We start from the raw sequence: 21238 nt of genomic DNA, 5'->3' as shown, positions 1-21238 counted from the left end.
ACACTACCATCTCCACTTCTCCTTTCTTGCTGTTCTTCAGCAGAATCAGTTCTTCCTCTGTGCCGCTTGTCCAAAACTGGAGCTGTTGTTTAACTGTGGTTCAACAGACCACAATTAACCCAAGTTGTACAACAGAGACACAACGTGGGTTTCACATCCTGGTTTGCTTGTGGTTTTAAACCAAAGCTAAAGAAGTTCAAGATACAAATGAGGTGTGCAGCTGTGGTATAACAAATTGGAATGTTCACCTTGGAGCTCTGCTCTAGAGCTAAGAAGGTAAGGGTTGAGGGAAATTGGAAGCACTGAGGCTCAGGAAATGGGCAGCCCAGTCCTAAAGCCAGCAGCCCCACCGGCCAAAACGGTTACCACTGCATCCAGCAGCACCATCGAAGCCCCCAGAGGTTTGTTTGTTTATCATGGACTGCAGGGATGGCCAAACCCCGGCCCTGGGGCCCACTTGCTGCCCTTGAGGACTCCTAATCCGGCCCTCAGGGAGCCCCCAGTCTCCAATGAGCCTCCGGCCCTCCGGAGACTTGCTGGAGCCCACGCTGGCCTGAGGCAACTGCTCTCTGTTCGACCTCTCGCGTGAACTGTGGGACAAGGGCTCCCTCCACTGCTTGCTGTTTCACATCTGTGATGCAGCACCAGGGAAAGGCAAGGCCTTTTATAGGCCCTGAGCTATTGCAAGACCTTCATTCATTCATATAAGTTCCATCTAACTGGGTAAGAGGCACTTTTTCAAGTAGGTGCTCCTCTTTTTAGCAGGGGGAGAGTAACTGGCCCACCTTACCCCAGCAGCGTCTTTTCTAGTGGCTGTCTGCTGGTGTTCTTTTGCATCTTTTTAGATTGTGAACCCTTTTGGGACAGGGAGCCATTCGTTATTAGATTTTTCACTGTAAACCCCTTTGTGAACTTTAGTTGAAAAGCAGTATATAAATAAATACTTAATAATAATTTCTAATATATTCATTTATGTAAATTTATTAAAATTTAAATTGTATATTAATTTTTTTCCTGGCCCCCGACACAGTGTAAGAGAGAGGATGTGGCCCTTCTGTCAAAAAGTTTGGACACCCCTGATGTACTATGAACCAGTCCTCTATGTGAGCTTACACATCACATGATAAACCACCAATAAGCCATTCCATGATTTTCAGTTGGAATAAATAAACTACTGAAACCAAAAAAGATGAAAATCACTTGTATCTTAATATGCAGGAGGTAGCAGTGAGATGCAAGCATCTTGTAGTCTTGCATGTGCTCCCTTAGGCATCTGGTGGGCCACTGTGAGATACAGGAAGCTGGACTAGATGGGCCCTGAGCCTGATCCAGCAGGGCTGTTCTTATGTTCATATGTTAATATATAAATATTTGGCATTTTCTCATAAGGTTGCTCAGAGACAAAATAAAATACATGTATTTCAACAAAATAAAGTTAACTTAGCTACAATCAGCTCCCCTAATGAAAAGTTGGTTCACAAGTCTGTTAGAAACAATGCTCTCTAAAAATGACTGTTGAGTCATTGACTTCTATATTTTCTATACAAACCTTGTATAGTGCAGGAAAAAGATTTTTTAAAAAACCAAAGCTGCCATTACATTAACTAAGCAGCTGAAACAATAAAACAACAACATCTATGATCCTAAAAAGGAACAAGCAACAGCAGCAAACAGCATATTTTGCTGTTCCTTGACAAAACACTTTAAGCCACGTGAAGCATATAGATATATCTATTCAATACTTTAGACCAGGGGTCTCCAAACTTTTTGGCCAGAGGGCCGCATCGAATGTCTGGCATGCTTTTGAGGGCTGGAAAAAAATTTAAATATAAAATTTATATAAATAAATTAGAGATGGAATTTAGATGTGTGAATAAATGAATGAATGGGCTCATTCATTCAACCTCTCTGGCCCTTAGAACACCCTCCAGATGCAACCAGAGCACAGTTCCAGTCATGTTCGGCAAAGCGGGCCAGGGGCTTTCAGGGGACAAGAAGCTGGCCGCGGGCCGGATAGAGGCTTGCTGCGGGTCACATCTGGCCCCCGGGCCAGGGTTTGGAGACCCCTGCTTTAGACTACTGATATATCCATTTGGTTTGGCTTTGTTTTCAAATTAAGTTTTCAAACAAATCAAATTAATTTGTTTTCAAACAATTTCAAATTGTTTTCAAAATTTGTTTTCAAATTTGCTGGCAAATTAAGAATGATCACATCTACGTATTTTTTTTCTTTTGCATAAAAGAAAATAAAGCATTAAAAAAAAGCTGCAAAACAGTATTTGAGAAAAGCACATACATACATGTGCACATGCTCCAAGGGTGACTTGGCAAAGTCTCCAGAGCAAAGGCGCCTCCGGGAAAAGAGACGTATTACTATAAGCATATATGCATATCACTCCCATGCACAAAGCCAAAATAAGAAGATGAGCAACATAATTGATAATGTAACATGGAAAATTTTCTAGAAGATTTTAAACCTAAAAAGAAACTTAAAAGAAGTAGCAGGTTATGATTAGGAAATGCAAATATAAATATGCTTTGACACAATCGGGGAGAAAAAGATGAGGAATGGAACTTACTTTTGGTAAACCATATTTTTTGCCAATATAACCCAAGGACTTTTGTTGATGCCTTTTCATTTTCAAAAATTCGGTTCAATTTGTTTTTCATCATAACTCTTACACCTCTCTCTAAAGTGCTGTTCCTTCACAACTTTAATTTGATCCTGCTTTTCTTTGAGTAATCTTTGGAAATTCAGCATAGAACAATAAATGCTGTTACATCTGCCCAACGCTCTACTGCAGCAGTTCTCAAACTTTTTACTGCCACAGCCCACTTCGTCAGCCTCGATGGTTGCATTGCACCCCGGAATGCCTTGAGGCTTCTGGGTCATCCCACAGGATACAAGGCTACAATGCATTCTGGGGCGAGACGCAGCCAACGAAGTGGGTATCACACCAGTGCTACCCAGAAGCTGCAAACCCACAGTTTGAGAACTGCTGCTCTAGTGTATTAAGATAATTTAAAATAATAATAAAAAAAAACTCTTCTGGATTGTTTGCAGTCCCTTTTAATTTTGCTTTGGCAGTGCAGCTGATAAGTTTACTGTTTGGTCTCTTGTCTAGTATATTGTGGAAGGCACTGAACAACATTGGACTCCTGTAGAATGACAATGGGTATCTTTTTCAATCTAATATCAGTCTATTTATTGCCATGCTGTGCATGTATTGGCTTCGTACACTGCATGCCCAACTTACGGCATTTTTCTTCTAAGACACGTTTCTTGTCTTCTAAGACACGTTTTCATAATAAGGATGTCATGTGGGACTAGACAAAAAGCCTTGCCTGAAGTCCAAAGATATAATATCAACTACTTTCCATCTGTTCACTGAATTTAACTCTCTATCAGATAAAGATGACCAGTTGGTCTAGCGTGATTTGCTCTTAATGAAACAATTCTGACTTCCAATCACCACTTCACTGTAAAATGTACTAGATTACAAATTAGATGTTTGATTATTTGTTATAATATCTCTCCTGCTACAACGGTCAAAGTAACAGTCATTACTATTTTCCCCTTTTACGACAACAACACAATCCTATCCAAGTCTATTATGAAGCCTTGGGCTGCAATCCTATACATACTTACCTGGGAGTAACTTACATTAAACTCAGTGGGACTAACTTCTGAGTAGACATACACAGGATTGCACTATACTTTTTCAGCCACTGGAATGATGCCGGAACATTAGTGACCTACCCACCTCTCAACTTCAGGATTCCTTCAGGAACTGTGATGAGTCCCAGTGGCTGGTATTCTTTTCGATCAGGGGTGCCCAAACTCCGGCCCAGGGGCCACTTGCAGCCCTCAGGGACTCCCAATACGACCTGTGGGGAACCTCCAGTCTCCAATGAGCGTCTGGTCCTCCGGAGATTTGCTGGAGCCCATGCTGGCCCGATGCAACTGCTCTCAGCGTGAGGGTGACCGTTCGACCTCTCACGTGAGCTGTGCGACAAGGGCTGCTTGCGGTTTGACATCTGTGATGTAGTAGCAGCAGCGAAGGAAACACCTGCCTTGCTTGGTGCAAGGTCTTTTATAGGCCTTGAGCTATTGCAAGACCTTCATTCATTCATATAAGTTCCATCTCAAATATATTCATTTATGTGAATTTATTCAAATTTTGTTCCCGGCCCGTGCTATAGTGTCAGAGAGATGATGTGGCCCTCCTGCCAAAAAGTTTGGCCAGCCCTGTTTTAGATTCATCCAGTAATCTCTGACCTATTCTTTTGTTCCACTGACCTGTGTGACATTTGTCCGTTTCCTTTCTCCCTGTACATAGTGCTAAAGACATTATCACAGTTCTTATTTGTCGAGTCTGATGCAAAGAACTAAACTTTCTGAAATCTATATCTGATGGCAAAGATATCTGGGGAATGAAAAGTACCAGCACAACATAGACAATGGTCTAAAATGTCTAGCTCCTCACTCTCCCTGAAAGTTTTTTCCTATCGATTCTTCCCTCTCCTTAAAAACCTTTCTTAAAACTTCCTTTTCTGTGGTGCTTCTCAGCATCTCTATGCTTTGTAGATAAATGTACGTCCATCAATTGTTGACTGCAATAAAAAGGTGAAAGAGCCTATGTGTGGGGAAAAACCCATTACAGACCAAACACTGCAGACTGAAGATGCATATTGCCTCATATACAATATTTTTCAATTGAGGCGGTTCATGGATTTCGTGGCAGGCTACTGAGTAAAAAAAGGGTTAAGGCATGTAGCAATGGCTCTGACAAACCACAAATTGGTAGACGACAAATGGATACTGGTAAGATACGTATGCAGCAGGTGGGGACTGGTGAAAGCTTTGGTTCATTAAGGGATGGATAATATAGTTGAAATATGATCAGAATAGCATTCCTGTGTTAACCTGATTCTTTGCATACACATTTCACTCTATACTGTATACTGCCAAACCAATAAAATGTTAATGGAAAAAACAGTGATGTAGTCAATACTGAGTAATTCCGGCTTTAAAAAAATCCTGTCATTCTAATGGTCTGAACTGACCAATGGACCTTGTGAATCACTTGTGTTCACTTGACTTCAACAACAACAACAACAACAGTATTTATATACTGCTTTTCAACTAAAAGTTCACAAAGCAGTTTACAGAGAAAAATCAAATAACTAATGGCTCCCTGTCCCAAAAGGGCTCACAATCTAAAAAGATGCAAAAGAACACCAGCAGACAGTCACTAGAAAAGACACTGCTGGGGTGAGGTTGGCCAGTTACTCTCCCCCTGCTAAATAAAAGAGGAGCAGCCACTTGAAAAAGTGCCTCTTACCTAATTAGCAGGGTAGACTTCTAACATACCTATAGCCTGCTCATGCCTCTCAAAGGCTGTAATTAATTTTCCAGATCAGGTTAGATTTGTAGTATTCTGTTTAATATTGTGTAGAATTCTGTTTGAATTCTGCTACAAATTCTGAATTCAACTGAACTGATGCCAGAATTCAATTTAAAAAAAAAAAGATGTTGACCAGTCATGTCTTTAATCACTCATTTGATTACCATTGAAAGCCTTGGACTAGTGAGGTTTTTTCTTCTCTGTCTATAGTGATTAAAAATGGGTAGCTATACAATACCTTTTATTTTCTTCCCATATTCTGAAGTTAAAGGAATCTTTCATCTTATACAAACTGCTGAAGACACACCTTACTCAAACTGTCCCATTAAACAGACTTTGATTAACATAATCACTGTTAACTTACACCTTAATATTAGATAACCCAATTCTGATGGGTTAGTTTCAGGAGAGATTGGCTGCTTCTTGCTCCCTCACGCATGCCCCACCCCTGCTGCATCTGAAGGTCTGCAGCAAGGCAATTGCACAAAGGTTGAGAGGCTGTGATGCAAAGAACTGTGTTAACAGAGTAATTAAATCATTTCTGTAATTACTCTGTAAGCTTATACATAATTTAGAGCTCTACATTCTCTCTCCAGAAATCACAAAGGAAAGTGAACACAAATAGACAAATGGAAAAAGAGGAACCAGAATGAAAGAAATTACAACACTTGGCATTTATATGGCATAGCCACCCCTAACTTACTGCTGCTGCCTTCGCCAAGGTGTGCATGTTCATGCATGCAAACAGGGCCCCCTCCCAACAAAAGCCCCTTTCCTCCTCACTGCACTGCATCCTCACATGGAGTTTAAACCCCATCAGGGATCATGTCTCTTTAAACTTTAAATGTTCATGAGGACTGAGTGCTTCACTACCCCCTCTCCTTGCTCTTGGCTTACATTTAAAGGGAGCATGTTCCTTTAAGGTTCAAATGGCACACAAGGACAGAGTGAGGGGAGGATGTAGCAAAGTGCTCCTTCTTTGCACAGGGTTTAAGGTCTGAGGGATGCATTCCTTTTGAACTTGAAACCCAGTGTGAGGATGGAGGGAAGGGGATGATATGATTCCCACCTACTTTTTGCAAGTGAAAAGCAGATCAATGAAGTTTATGCTTGCAGTGGGCTGGAAGGAGACAGTGACAGGGTGAAGGGCACTCTGAATTCGCAACCCCCTGCCACTAACACAAGTCGCATCAACCCAGGGCCTCTGAGAGGAATTTTATCAGGGGGTACAAAGTTTCTTTTGGGCCCCTTCTCAAAGGGAGCAAGGGGGATAGGCAGAACAGGGAGCAAAATAGGGCAAGGGGAGGGTGCTGACATCCAGAATAGTCTTGGGAGTCCAGGTCTACCAAGTTTCTTGATGTGGAGCCCAGGTCTACCCAACCATCAGGCATTGGCAGCTAGATAAAGCAATATGGAAAACCAAACACACTCCTAAGTCTCTCTAAAATCTTTGTAATATAGAAAATCCATTGCAGAAAATCAGCATCATCATAGTTAGGTGAATGGACTAGCACTAGCATAGACCAAAATGAACTTCTGCAGCAGCCGTAGCCCCACAGCTGAGTCCCTGAGCTTCTATACACTCCTTCATGGTTATCGGATTCACAAGCCAACGAGCTACTGTAGCAGGCCAGTTTCCTCTCAGATATGACACTGTGTTAAGGAGTGTCATGGCAGCATTCCTGGGTCCAGTGAGTATGGCTTGCTGCAGCAGTTGCCACTGCATGCCAATGGTTGTGCCCCCAGCATCGTGTGCAGGCAGTAAGTTCAGGGAGATGGGAACTTTATGAGCCCCCTCCTTTGACTCCCGGGCTCCCTTTCTGACCCTGGGCCCAGGTACAAATTATCCCCTTTACCCCCCTCTCCTAGGCCCTGCAACAACCTGCTTCACGGCTGGGCCAGCCCTAAGATAGCACTTTACATTTTCAAAGCATTTTTCAAACAGTAATTGGGGGGAGGGGGGTGGAGAGAGGGAGAGAAAGAATGGCAGACAGCAAAAGGGAGAGAGAGAATGTGAGAAAGAGAGAGAACAAGACAAAGAGAAAACCAGAATCAAGATATAAAGAGAACAATATTTGAACAAGCACACAACTGCCACCTGGCAATGCTAATAATTTGGCAGTGATTCCACCCTATACTTTGCCAAGCCAACAAAATACAGCTCTGAAATCCTAATTCTGCTCTTGCTGCTAAATGCCACGGAGATTGGAGTCATAGCTGCACAGAAGGAGAGCTCCAGAATGAGAGAGTGGTGGGGAATGTACTGAGCAGTGGGTGCAGCAGCTCCATCTCCAAGGACTAGGAATAGCCCTGTCAACCAGCATCTGTACAAAAAGCTGACAACAATTCTGATGGCTGTGACTCAGGAAGCTGACAATCAGCAGCTTGGAGACTAACAAAGTCTTACCTGCTTCCTGTCCAAGTCTCTCTTTTTCCTTTCCTTGGCTAAAAGTGGTAAGATGGTGAATGGAAGACTTAGCACTACCACTGAACTTTTATTTACTATTTCCATCATGTCCTTCCTCCAAGGAGCTCAGGGGAAGCTGTACATGATTCTTCCGTGACCCATCAATTCATTGCAACAACCCCATGGCATGGGTTAGGGTCAGAGAAAGTGGCTGGCCCAAGAGGATCACCCAGTGAGTGTCATGGTCCAATGGGGGTTGAAACCTGGACCATCATCATTCTAGTCCAGCATCTGTAACCAACACATCACACTAGCTCTCAATACTCAGCATTCTCAAAAGTGTCTGGCAGTTTTGCTTATTGGGCGCCTTGAAATTGGCCCATAACCACTTCCACACAAATGCATGCCCAGCCAAGTTAATAAATGCAACCTGCTTCTTCCTCTCTGCAACCCCTTTGATGCAGAGCTCTCTGCCTTGGGGGTCACAATATAAGGTAACAAGGCCTCAATATAAATAAATATGTCCAAACATTTGGTGTGTGTTTGGCTGTGCATTGCTGAAGCTATTTGCTGTGGCATTTCCTGGGGCCATGATCTCCAGAACTGTACCCCATAAGTTGGCCAGGCTTAATTCCTTATTCCAATATGTTTCGGTTGATATCCCTTTTCTTCAATCCTCTTGCTTTCCTCTTCCGAACCAACTCATTCTGAAAATTCAATTTATAATTAGCATACAGAACCTTGCACAGTGATGGCTAGAAGCTATCATTGCAGCATAGAAGGGAACAAGAATCATGTCTCCCCCCCCCCCCCACTGTTTTTTTTTTTTATAAATTGCCTTACAGGTCTTACATTTAATGAAACTTTTTTCCCTTTGATCATGCCAGATCGTCTTTGTAGCCTGCTCTTCCCACATATTTCTGCATCTATATCCTGCTCATCTTGCAGTTTGTTCTTCTTGCCTTCCCACCCGCCCTGATTGTGGCACAGCTGGTCCCCTGCAATGCAATTCCTCCTGTACTGTCCACTCCCACTTTGAAACAGCTTTAAGTTCCACCTCAAATGTCTTATGACTGTTGAACAGAATTCAACAAATAGGAAATATGTCCTGTCAACAGGCCTCAGTTTCACTTTTGCTCAGTTCTTACCAGTGCTTTTAGCTCATCCCGAGCAGCAACTGTTACCCTGCACATGCCCGATCTCGTCTGATCTCGGAAGCTAAGCAGGGTCAGGCCTGGTTAGTACTTGGATGGGAGACCGCCTGGGAATACCGGGTGCTGTAGGCTTATACCATAGTCTTTCGAGACTGAAGGTTGCCAACCAACCCTCCTAAGAAACTGTTAAGCCTTCACAGCCCAATCCTGTCCTCCATCATTGTCAACCAATGAGAGAGAGAGAGAGAGAGAGACAGACAGACAGACAGACAGACTTATTTCTGGGTGAGCCTTCTGGCCACCTATGGGTCTCCTTGACCCATGCCAGCTATGTAGCTGGTGTAACTCTGAGGACAGAAAGGGGCAGGGTAGCCTGGAAAAGATGGGATAGGATTCTGGTAGAAGTTGCTGCCCCTGTAATCAACCCCGTCCATCCCCAAACCACCCCCTGCTCTCCCCACCCACAATACCCCATCACCACCAACTATGATTGGCACAGCCCGGACTCTGTGGCAGTAGGCACGAGGACATATTAACATTTGTGTTGTCAGGTCTGAATAGCCCAGCAGCAGTACACAATGCACAGCCATTGCTGAGCCTGTGACTACTGGAGTTCTGCTGTCATAGAAGGCCCATAGGATTGGGTCTTCCGTTGAGTTTCATTCAAACAGCTGTCCATTAATTTAGCTGCAGCAACCTCATCTCCTACAGAAGTCCATTAATCATACAACTAATTATCCATAGGTAGGGTGGCCAGTACCAGCTGCTTCTACAACAATACTTAACATTCATGCTGTGCTACCTGAATGTGCAATACACATCACATGTATTATCTTGAAGTAATCTTTACAACTATAGGGTAAGTATTATTATCTCCATATTGTAGCTGGGGAAGACTTAGGCCAAGGGGTGGCTTACCTAAGACTGCCTAGTGAAAATTCATAGCAGAGGCAAGATTTGAACTGGAGAAGTCCTGATTGGTAGTTCAGCCTTTTAGCCACTACACTGTGCCAGCTCTCATGGAGCAAAACAGCAATTACCTGCCAATTATTGCTCACTCACAAAACAACAGAAAGTCCAACAGAACAGCCTTTAACAGGAGAACAAGATGGTTCTAAGCAGATAAAGTGATAAACTAAAGGACTCCCCTTTGCCCTCATGGCCTTATTTTCAGAACCTCAGGACTCTAGCACTATAAGCATTTCCTTATATAATGTTCCCCTCATTTACTGAATGAGGGAATGCGAGCAGGACCGTGCCCACCAGCCATGCCTCTCCAGCACCCACATATCAGTGTTCCTGAGAAAAGAATTGCACCTCCTGTGTATCTTCTGTGTATACCACACTGCTGGGAGGTTCCTGCCAGCATGGTAAATGGGCTATGGTACCTCTCTCAAGACAACAAGGCACACAGCCAGCAGGTGCTTGGCATCAGAGAAGGGACCACTGGGCCTGCTCCTGCTCCTCCCTCCCTGAATTTAACAAACCCATGGAGCTAAATGTGAGAGGAGGGCAGTAATGCGCTGTATGGGAGGCTCCTGAAAGACTGCTCAGATGCTACAGCTGAATCATGGCTCGCATACAGGACAAAAGATAAAATGAGCACTTTGTGAGCCAAACTCTTACAAGTTTGGATTTACCCCACCTAAGCCTCCCAAGACTCTGTTTTCCATGTCATGTCCCAGTCTCTGAGACACACAGAGAATGTCCTCTGAAGAGGACCAAGTTCAGATATCAAAGACATATAGAAAGTTTCCTTCTTCTTAAGATAGTCCAGTTTAGGCTTTGATGCATCTTTTTGATCTGTCATTAGACTTTATAATCTGGGCTGGTCTTTGGCATCTAACACTAAATTGACAGGAGGGAGTTAGTGCTTAACACTGTGTTTTATAGCCTGATCCCACTAATCATGTTTATTAAATAGTACTTCTGCTAATCCATTTCATTCATGTTTAAAAATTTTTAAAGTGTTCTTTCTGCCATCATCCATAAACAGTGGATAAACTGATTCTATGAGTTTACAAAATCACATAATCGTTTCATAACATGCAGAAAAATTCTGATAATCCAGCATCTGATACTGCAGCAATCCCAATATGTCTGGGATCAAAATGACTATGGAAGTGTTTGAACTTCCATTCTGGAAAAAAGAAGCTACTAAACTGCTCAAATCCAGTCAGGCCCAGATCAGTGTGCCACTGGCATTGTGTGATGCCAGGTGCGTTTTCTCCAGCTGTTTCAATTCGATGACTACATTCTGTATTAAGGTATTTACCTCTGCACTGGAGAGTCCAGCAAATATGATACTCCAGCACCACCTACATATCTATGATGCTGGATTATTGGAATTTTACTGTATATGCTCAAAACAGAGAACAAAGTGATATTATACTAGATCAGGGTAGCTTAAATGTAACAATTTTATTATGGTGGATAGAGAAGAGATTGTGGGACATGGAGGGGTGAGGGGGCGGGCTGGATTGTGCAGACCCCTTAGACATCTGAAGCGGAGTGAAGCAGGGCTGTATTCTCGCGCCGACTTTGTTTGGGATTTTCTTCACTGTCCTGCTGAAGCAGGCCTTTGGAACTTCAACAGAAGGCATCTATCTCTGGACCAGAACAGACAGAAAGCTCTTCAGCCTCTCCAGATTGAGAGCAAAGTCCAAAGCCCAGCTGAAATGTCTGTGTGACTTCCTCTTTGCCGATGATGCAGCTGTCACCACCCACTCTGCCAAAGATCTCCAGCAGCTCATGAACTGTTTTAGCAAGGCCTGCCAAGACTTTGGACTGACAATCAGTCTGAAGAAAACACAGGTCATGGTTCAGGATGTGGACTCACCTCCCTGCATTGCAATCTCTGCGCATGAGCTGGAGGTTGTCCATGACTTTGTGTACCCTGGCTCAACAATCTCCGACACTCTTTCTCTGGATACAGAGCTAAACAAACGCATCGGTAAAGCAGCTACCACATTTTCCAGACTCACAAAGAGAGTATGGTCCAACAAGAAGCTGACAGAACTGTCATGAATATGTACATGTTAGGCCTTGGTTAGCATGTGGAGCCTGAACCAAACTAAATCAGTAACAGAGAAGTGGCTAGCAGTTCCTAGCTGCAAGAATGTGAATAAATAAACAAAAGGATTGTTGTCTCTCCTTTGCTGGCCAGAAAGGACAGACAACAAGAATGACAACCTATTGGAATGTTAGCACCTCTGCAGACAGAAAAGCGCCTTATCAAGCTGATGAAGTGCAGCTGTGGATCTCCAATTGGGTGGGGTAAGAACTAGGAGGGCTAGCAACCAGACCCACTCCGAGAAGGTTCTGTCCTCAAAAGTTTCTGATTGGACAGTCTAAATAAGTATGAAGTCACCTCAGTACTATTAGCATAAGAAGTATAATAATGAGTGCCCAAGGGGTGTGTCCGGCTCCTTCTTGGACAGAGGTTTTGGGTGCAACATCCTGAATGCTGTGAGCTCCATTGTCCACCATGGGCATCTGGTCTCACAGGCAGCCTGGAGCTAAAAGATCTACAAGAGTAACTGACCCAGGTGAGAGATAGGGATTAATAGAGATAGCCAGCTAGCTTTATTATTTTATTGCTGATATGTTTCCTAGATGTTTATGCCTCTAGCATTTGCTGCCTTATGTAACCTCATGTACTTAATAAACTAAAATCTCTTTTACCAAGTTGTTTCATTGTCTGTTGGAGACAAAGGTTCAGAATCCTGCCTAGCCATTCAGCAAGCTACCAAGTGCTCATTGAGGTCTAGTAACTTGAGGGCTGAAGCTTTAACTGGAGAAAGTGCTCAGTGCCTGCAAGGGATAGAATTAAGCCTAGAGGGTCTCAAGTGTCCCTGGACTGAGGCACTGGCACATACATGGTGGTGGCAGTACTACTGAACAGGGGGGCCTTGAGGGTTTTAGGGTCCGAGAACCAAGAACTCTGAGCACCCCAAAACCCCCTAAGTTTACGACAGGAAGATACCAAGATCCACGTCTACAGAGCTTGTGTCTTGAGTACACTTCTGTACTGCAGCAAGTCATGGACTCTTTGCTCACAACAGGAGAAGAAGCTGAACACTTTCCACATGCGCTGCCTCCGAAACATCCTTGGTATCACCTGGCAGGACAAAGTTCCAAACAACACAGTCCTGGAAAGAGGTGGAATCCCCAGAGTGTATACACTGCTGAAACAGAGATGCCTGCGTTGGCTTGGTCATGTCATGAGAATGGGTGATGGTCGGATCCCAAAGGATCTCCTCTATGGAGAACTTGTGCAGGGAAAGCACCCTACGGGTAGACCACAGCTGTGCTACAAGGATATCTGCAAGGGGGATCTGAAAGCCTTAGGAATGAACCTCAACAGATGGGAAACATTGGCCTTGGAGTGTTGTGCCTGGAGGCAGGCTGTGCAGCGTGGCCTTTCCCAGTTTGAAGAGACACTTTGCCAACAGACTGAGGCAGAGAGGCAAAAAAGGAAGGCCCACAGCCAGGGAGACAGACCAGGGACACACTACACTTGCTTCCAGTGTGGAAGGGATTGTCACTCCCAAATCGGCCTTTTCAGCCACACCAGACGCTGTGCCAGAACCACCATTCAGAGCGCGATACCAGAGTCTTTCAAGACTGAAGGTTGCCAACAACAAATGTAACAATACAACAGTTATTTATAATCATTACTACAGTAATTTAAAATAAAATACTAATATAATAAAAGATTATAGCTGATGTATCTCAATATCTCTGGCAGCCCAATCCTAAACTTCCCAGTGCTGCAGGCTACAGTGGTACCAAAATGGCAAGAGAAGAGGACATTCATCCCCTTACCCCAGGCCCCACAATGGGGCTACTCTAGTCTTGAGAACCTCCATGTTGGGCTTCCAAGCCTGATACAGATAAGATCCAGTGGAGGAGACTTCCAGTGGTCCCACCCGCCACCAGGGCTGGTTCCTCCCCCATTATGCCCTTCTCCCTACCCAGAAATGCCTCCCCCATCCTCCCACCAAACTCCCCACACTGCCCAGTGCTTACCTGGGCAGTGGTGGCTGGGTTTTCCTCCGAGATGCTGGCGGGGCGGCGCAGGCCTCCCCCCTGATGCCGCTTACTCAAAGGGTGCCACAAACTCAAAGGATTGGACCCTAGGATTATGCTGACTTATCCCAGTGGTTCCCAAACTTTTTCAGCTGGTAATTCCCTTGACCTGGGCCATTGGCCATAGCTCTCCATTAGGGCTACAATCCTATATACAATCATGTATATACAATCATGTCTATATACTGTATTGGGTGACAGGGTTTTCAGGAGGCTCCCACAGCTCCCTGGCTGGTTTCCAAGACTCCCCGGAGAGCCATGGCTCACAGTCTGGAACCACTGGCTTATCCAGTGGATTCAGAAATTTTTCTTTCAGGGGATTCTGTCTAAAGTGCTCAGAGTTGGTCAGCTGCATCAACTTAATTCTAGACTCCTAAAATGATATTTCTAACTAAATATGCTGAGGATTGCATTATATGTTCTACATACATACAACTACACATTCAAGAAAACACATCATACAGCTCTTCTGGGTCTGTACCACTTCAGAATGCATGTAGGGGAAACATGATTGAATGCTCTCCCAAGTCCCAAACTGCCTACCTGAACAAAGTCAGGACAAAGTGTTCTAGCCTCGTCTTCCATGCAATGTATTTGGTTTTTCTGTGCAAGCGGGGCTTTTTTTTAGGAAGGGAGATTCAATCATGTGATTCCTACCTGTATTTTGAAGTGCTACTGCTTTTCCTTTGTGCTGGTAAACGGGTTATCTAAGCAAGTCCTCACAAACCCACATTGCTGGCAAGCTTGTGACAAAACATTTGAAAAACCCGTACTGTTTGCCACGGAGTCACAGCAGATCGTTCAGATGACTAGTTGAAACCAAGCAGCTGGAAGATATCAGAACACACTGGAAGGGGGGAAAACCCCTTGGTTTTAATCTTGCAAATTTGCCTGTCTTTCTCAGAAGTATCCTTGCTATTTCTATTTTAATTTCAATACCTTTATTGGCATACAGTTACAATACATACACACTTACATATACAAGAAAAAAAAACTTAAAAGAGCTGACTAAAGAACTATAACATATCAGACTAAAATTGACAATAAAAAACATGACTTCAGGAAGTAGGGACACGCTTCAAGTTGGACGCCACTATTTATGAAATAAATGTAGCTATCTGGAAAATGATGTTAGGGTCAGTGGAGGCTAATAAAGATTGCAATATAACAGAGATCTCAAAAGAGGAGTTAAGATAAAATTGGAGAACTAAGCGTTTCCTCCTAGCCACACTATGAAGCGGGCAATGAAAAAGGAGGTGATCTAACGTTTCTGCAACTCGCTGGGGGCAAGGACAGATTCTTTCCTGGAGAGAATCCTGGAGAGGAATACCTTGAAATCTACCCCAAAGAACAGTGGATGGAATAGAGTTGCAACAGGCCATAGAAAAGGCCCATCTAATTTTTGGGCATTCCAAGATGTAAAAATAATTGGGAATTTCCCCCACTTAGTCTCCTTGCTAGTAAATATCACTATCACAGCCACATACTTACAGTATCTTTCATTTCCAGGTGATTATCTCAACTTCTACAATCTCTTCCCCCCAAATAATAAAAACAAAACAGGCAAAGAAAGATTGACCAGAGAGAGCTGTCATACATAAAGCAGTGACTTGGTCTGACTGTAGGCCCAATCCTATCCAACTTTCCCGTGATGATCCTGCAGTGGAGGGGCAGTCACAGTGACCTCTTCAAGGCAAGGTAACATTTGTTCCTTGCCTCAGGGCTGCATTGCAGCTTCATCAGCACTGGAAAGCTGGATAGAATTGGGTCCTTGGTGATCTGTCTAGTACTAGACTGACCAGTGGCCATTTCTAGGGTTTTGGTCAAGGCCTCTCTTGGTATTGCTATACATTATTCTTTTTTAACTTGAAATGCCAGGGGTTGAACCTAGAAACTTCTACCTGTACAGCAGTACCACTTAGCTGCGGGCTGATGGCCTCTGAGGAATGTCTTGAGGATCTAAGGAAGCAGGGTCAGTCAATTTCACACTCCCGATTTTCAATTTCATTTTGAAGCTAGTTTGGGGCAGGGAAAATGTTGAATGCAATTAATTTAGACATTTAGGGTTGTAATAAAGGTCTGCCTATTCCAGAACTAAGAAACTAATCTTCTTATCCAGCTGTCAGTGGTGCAAATTGATGTATAAGTGAGTGTGAGAAAACACACATTTTAAAAATGTGTTACATTGCTGATAATAATTCAGGGCAGCACAGATCTTAAAGCATTAATAGTTGTTTGTTTAACCAAAAATCTGTGATTTGAGGCTTTCCCAGATACTTTTGGGTGAGCAAATCTAAGCTTGAAAGGTATGTCTGAGAAGTGCAGTGCAGCGTAAAACAGTCTGAATCAAGACTCATGAACATTAGCCTAAGCCACTAGAGGAGACATGGTCCAAATGTTACAAGGCAAGAGGAATTCAAAATACAAACCGTAGCCTCTTGAGTCAGGCATGCCCACTTCAAGTTGTCAAGCCCCTTTGAGCTTGCCAAACTCGAATAGGGGCTTAAACTCCATAGACCTGTCATTCACCACTGGAGATGAGTCTCGTTCTCACTAGAACCTCATAGAGATACTGGCAAGACAAGGACAGGCTAGGCGCAGACGATCACAGCCTCGGTTGGCTCTCTGTCAGCTTTGGGGGAGGCAGATTCTGGGGGCTCTGGTTCCTGAGGTTCCTGGCTGATAATGAGTTCCATTTCCAGCCCAGTGACTGGTTGTGGGTCTAGCACCAGCACTAGCACTTGGTTTTTCCTCCTCAGTCTCCCAATCTGAGTTGCTGCTAGAGGCAGTGGTCATGACTGAATGGGGCACTCTAAGGCAGCGTCATCTCATGTTCTGAAGGTATAAAGCATCCAGTAGAGTTCATCAGATCCTTAAAAAACTCAGAGCTGGAGAAAGATACTACCAGCTCCTTCATAAATATATAAGAACTTTAAGTGGGGGATGTCAGAATGCTTTTCCTGGCTTCTTATCAACCACTGCAAAGTTGAAAGTGATTTTTTTCAAAGTCTTCACTAAGCAGAAGTCCTGGAGTTATCACCAATGCCTCCATTTACAGCATTAAAGAATAAGTCTGCACAGATTTTTTTTAAGCTGTCAACAAAGTGGTTGCTTTTGGTCACTGTTGTTCCATCCCACACACAGTGTGTAATAGTCTATAACTCTCCTATTCATGATTGAAACCCAGAGCCATTGCCTACTAACTGGTGGGACTGGAGGGATACAGTTGGGACCCCTTATTTCTCCAGTCCTGGTGGTAGATGAATTGCAGAGTTCACAGGCAGGCAATAAAGCAGAGTGCACAGCACAAATCTCGTGTCCAAACCTAGGACTCTGCACTGTAGGCACTGGAAACAAGACTTTGGCTGAAGTCTAGGTTTGTCTAGAGTATGAACTAGGTCAGAGAGCAGAGAGCCTGGAGTGCTGTTGCTCCAGCACTGATCTGATGCCTACTGACTACTGAGATGGTTATGCACAAGAAGATTTCAGTGCTAGGCCTTTGAGATCTACTCCTCTTTCACTGTCCAGTGGTGAGCAGGACCTTCACCTTCTCCAGGTGGGAGAAAAACCAGGTCCCTAAGTGCCCTGGCAGATCAGAACCCTTGCTTCTCCCAGTACAGGTGGGGAGAAGAAGGTTGTGCTTATCCAGGTCACTGCACAAACCAGTGAGCCACAGCTTTATTCCCTGCCACAAGGGCTTCTCGAAGAAGGGAGATGGAATTATTTTACAAACCATGGGAGACAGAAGAGCTACACTACCTCTGCCAGTGGCTCCATAGAATGGCCATCTCCCCATGGAGACAGACAGCTCTAGGGAGTCCATCCCTAGAGCTGCCATTGCTTGTGCATCTCAGAGGAACAAACAACCCCAGGGAGGAACTGGGAGAAGGCAGTGCAGCTCCTCCATCCCAGCAATACTCAAGTGTTCTACTATGGATTGACATTCAGGAATACAAAGTAATAAGGGCCAATTGATACATTAATAGGATTTTCCTGGACTGTATCAATTCAGGCTGAAGATGGGGCAAGAGCATGTATGACTACAAAGAAACTTCTCGCACATGCAAAAGAAATATGTCAGAGGAGGATTCAGCCCAGCCTTCTTTTTAACATACTACATAAAAATTAACATATTTTTCTATTTGAGGGGCATTTTTTCCCTATGGGAAAGCATTCAGGCATGTAACATTTCCCACACAAAGCCCAAAGAGGCACAGACCAGGAAAAATTTCACTACCTAAATTGCTGAGCATATAAAGATAGGTCTATGAAAATACACTGAAGCAAATGTTTTGGCGATAAGCAGAGGACTCATCAGTTGGACATGACAAAGGAAACAGCGAAAGCAAATTGTTTTTCTTGGATCTATGAGGCAGGCATCGTTCACAGAGAGAGAGAAACAATGTTACCTTATGCAAAGAATTAGGGGTGAGATTAAAATATATGCACCATGTAATCCAGATTCTAGAAGGATCAGTTCAAATTGGAATAGGTGCACAGAAGAGCAACAGATGATTACAGGAATAGAGAATTTACTTTACAAAGAGATTAGGTTTTTTCAGTTTAACTATAGTGATAAGCATTCTACAAATGTATTGTGGAAAATAATATAGTAGAAGAGAAAAGCCAGTAACATTACAGCAGGCTATGGATATAAGAATTGATGGCTACAGAATGGCCACAAACTCTTTCCTTACTATTGTGTGCTTACTTCGTTTTTTGTGGCACATCATGTTTATTTAGTTTGACAGCTGTGAGAAGACGGCTATGTAAATGATCCTTCCTCTGGCCAAGGAAGGAGCTAGATGACCTTTGGGGCCTTTTAACTCTATGATTTCATGAAAACATGTTTGTTACCCTTATCTGTAAATAAGATTCAGTGCTAGAAGCATTGCTGAATACAAACTCCTGCGACAGGCAATATATTAAGAAGGTCTTGGCTACTCAGTTAAAAACAAAAATCTTCATTCAGCGTCCTCAGAAAGAATATGTCTCTGCAAGTGACATCCTAAAATTAGCAGGCAGCTTAAAAATCACCTTCTTTTTCTCACTAATTAATATTTTCAGACAGCTGACTTTATAAAAGATTTCTCCCTAACAGCTTTGTGAAACTCCAAAATACTTTTTCTTCGTGTTCTAGAGACATTTACAAAATAGTGTTCTCTGTATTTCTGGACCCTCCGCTTGATCTCAGAAATTTCAGAAGTGATCATTTTGATTTAAAACAGATTGACATTAACATTAAAATAAGAGAGAGCAAATAAAGGAAACAACCTTCCTTCCCCCACCCCTTTAAGTTGTAGGGCAAGGAATCTTAAGCCTTTTACTAATTCCCTATCTATTTGATGTAGGTATTTCACCATTTTCAGACCATCTGCATCTTTTCCATGGCTATAATTCAGTTAGGCTACATGCATTTAATTCTTCTACGGCTTGATTTTGTGAGTCACTGCATGGCAAATGAACGTGATAAAATGGGGTATGACAATTGCTCTAACAGCACATCATTCCAATGGCATCTAAAGTGGTTGGGTAGAATCTGGAGAGCCCAGTCCTAGCCCCCACCAGCACTGATGCAACCATGCCAAGAAAGAAGGCTGCATCCTATGGTGGGGGGTGGGAAGTGACCTGATGGCAAGCTGGAGGTAAATATAAAACATTTCAGTTTGCCTCCAAGTAAGCCCCCAGGCTGCCCCATCTCCTATTTTGGTGGCTTATGTCTGAGGAGGGATAGGGGCAGAGATGTTTACAAAAGAGGGGATAAGATCCGGCATGCTTCATTGCCATAGAATCCATCCCCTTCCACCTTCTCCCTGCTCCCTACTTTCTCCCCCCTCCCTGCCCAGAAATGCTGCTGTCCTTCCCACTCCCTCTCCATTCCTCCCACTGCCCACCCCCTCCACTCCCTTACCAGGCACCAGTGGGCAGTGCATTCACTGCCAGCAAATGCATGCAGCCGCAAATGATTGAGAACATCATCCTATGCATGCCTACTCAGAAGTAAGTCCCATTATAGTCAATGGGACTTACTCCCAGGGAAGTGTGGATAGGATTGGGCTCAGAGCTGGCAGCCTGGTTGTGCTCACCAGCGGCATCAGTAAGTGCGGCAACTTCCATCTGGATCCTGATGCTTCCACTGGTGGTCCCAACCTGATGGAATTGGCCTTAAGGCCATCAAAGGTACGGACATTACAATGGTGGAAATAGAGACTTACCACACAATATCTTAAAGGCTCTTCAACCTCTATGACAAAACCAACCATACAGATACCATTCTAAATCCCCAGTATTTGGTAATAACCTTTGGAATTGTAATTGACAGCATAGCAAGATAGAACTGTCCCACTTGCCAAGCTCAAAATACTACTTGTTGTAAGATCTCCAATTCGCTTTTCCATATAACCTACACAATCTGGGCTACACAACACACCCAGTTCTGTAGCAACTTGAACAAATACTGTACAATGCAACTTATAGAGGAACAGGCTATTTCCTAATGCTGACTATGCCTCACTCTCATGCTCTGAATGTGAAAAAGAAGTTACATTTTACCTTGTCTGCCATGATCATGGAAGAGCCTCCATGTATACCCAGAATGGGTGTGAGGGTCTGGGCAGAAATGAAGTCCAGGATCTGGGCAATGGCTTCCTGGTCTGTGTCATCAGCAAACACGACACCTTGAACCCTCCTGTCAGACATGATGTCACAGATGCGGGTGATGATGCTTTTGGGATCTGTCTCATTCATGGCCACCAGTTCCACACGAGGCATGAGAGAGAGGTGATGGAAGTCATCTTTCTTGTGGGCATCTGTGATGGCTACTTCGTCAGAGGTACCCACTAAGATGACAGCAATGCCAATGCTGGGTTGGTTCTTTTGGGCCCAGGCCCCACCACCTGTTGTTGCTAAGACTGCCAGCATAAGCCAGAACTTTGAGGAACAGCACTCTGCTCTGGGCCTCATCTTCAGCTCTTGCACTCCCTAAAAAGAGACAGAGAGAAGAACATTGAAAAAAAATTCAACATAGCTAGAAGGCATTTTGCTGCTAAGGCACACCATTGGTCCAGTTAGCCCAATAACGTCTCTTCTTTGTAAAGAGCCCTGACCATATCGAACGCAAGAAGGCACCTTGCACTGAATCAGGTCAATGGTTTCTCTAGCCCAGTATTGTATATGCT

General features: G+C 43.7%; 1 protein-coding gene and 1 pseudogene across 1 annotated transcript in view; one reads left to right on the top strand and one right to left on the bottom strand.

Moving 5' to 3' along the window:
- Nucleotides 1–21023, bottom strand: part of GRIN2B (glutamate ionotropic receptor NMDA type subunit 2B) — a 216260-nt gene extending 195237 nt beyond the window's left edge. The window contains exon 1 of the mRNA XM_066633361.1: nucleotides 20613–21023. Coding sequence (XP_066489458.1) covers nucleotides 20613–21023 — 411 coding nt within the window. The remainder of the gene's footprint in view (nucleotides 1–20612) is intronic.
- Nucleotides 8982–9101, top strand: LOC136657790 (5S ribosomal RNA; annotated as a pseudogene).
- Nucleotides 21024–21238: the final 215 nt, after the last annotated feature.

The sequence above is a fragment of the Tiliqua scincoides genome, chromosome 7 (assembly GCF_035046505.1).
Source record: "Tiliqua scincoides isolate rTilSci1 chromosome 7, rTilSci1.hap2, whole genome shotgun sequence".
NCBI classification, from domain to species: Eukaryota; Metazoa; Chordata; class Lepidosauria; order Squamata; family Scincidae; genus Tiliqua; species Tiliqua scincoides.
This window is presented reverse-complemented; position numbering and strand designations above follow the sequence as displayed.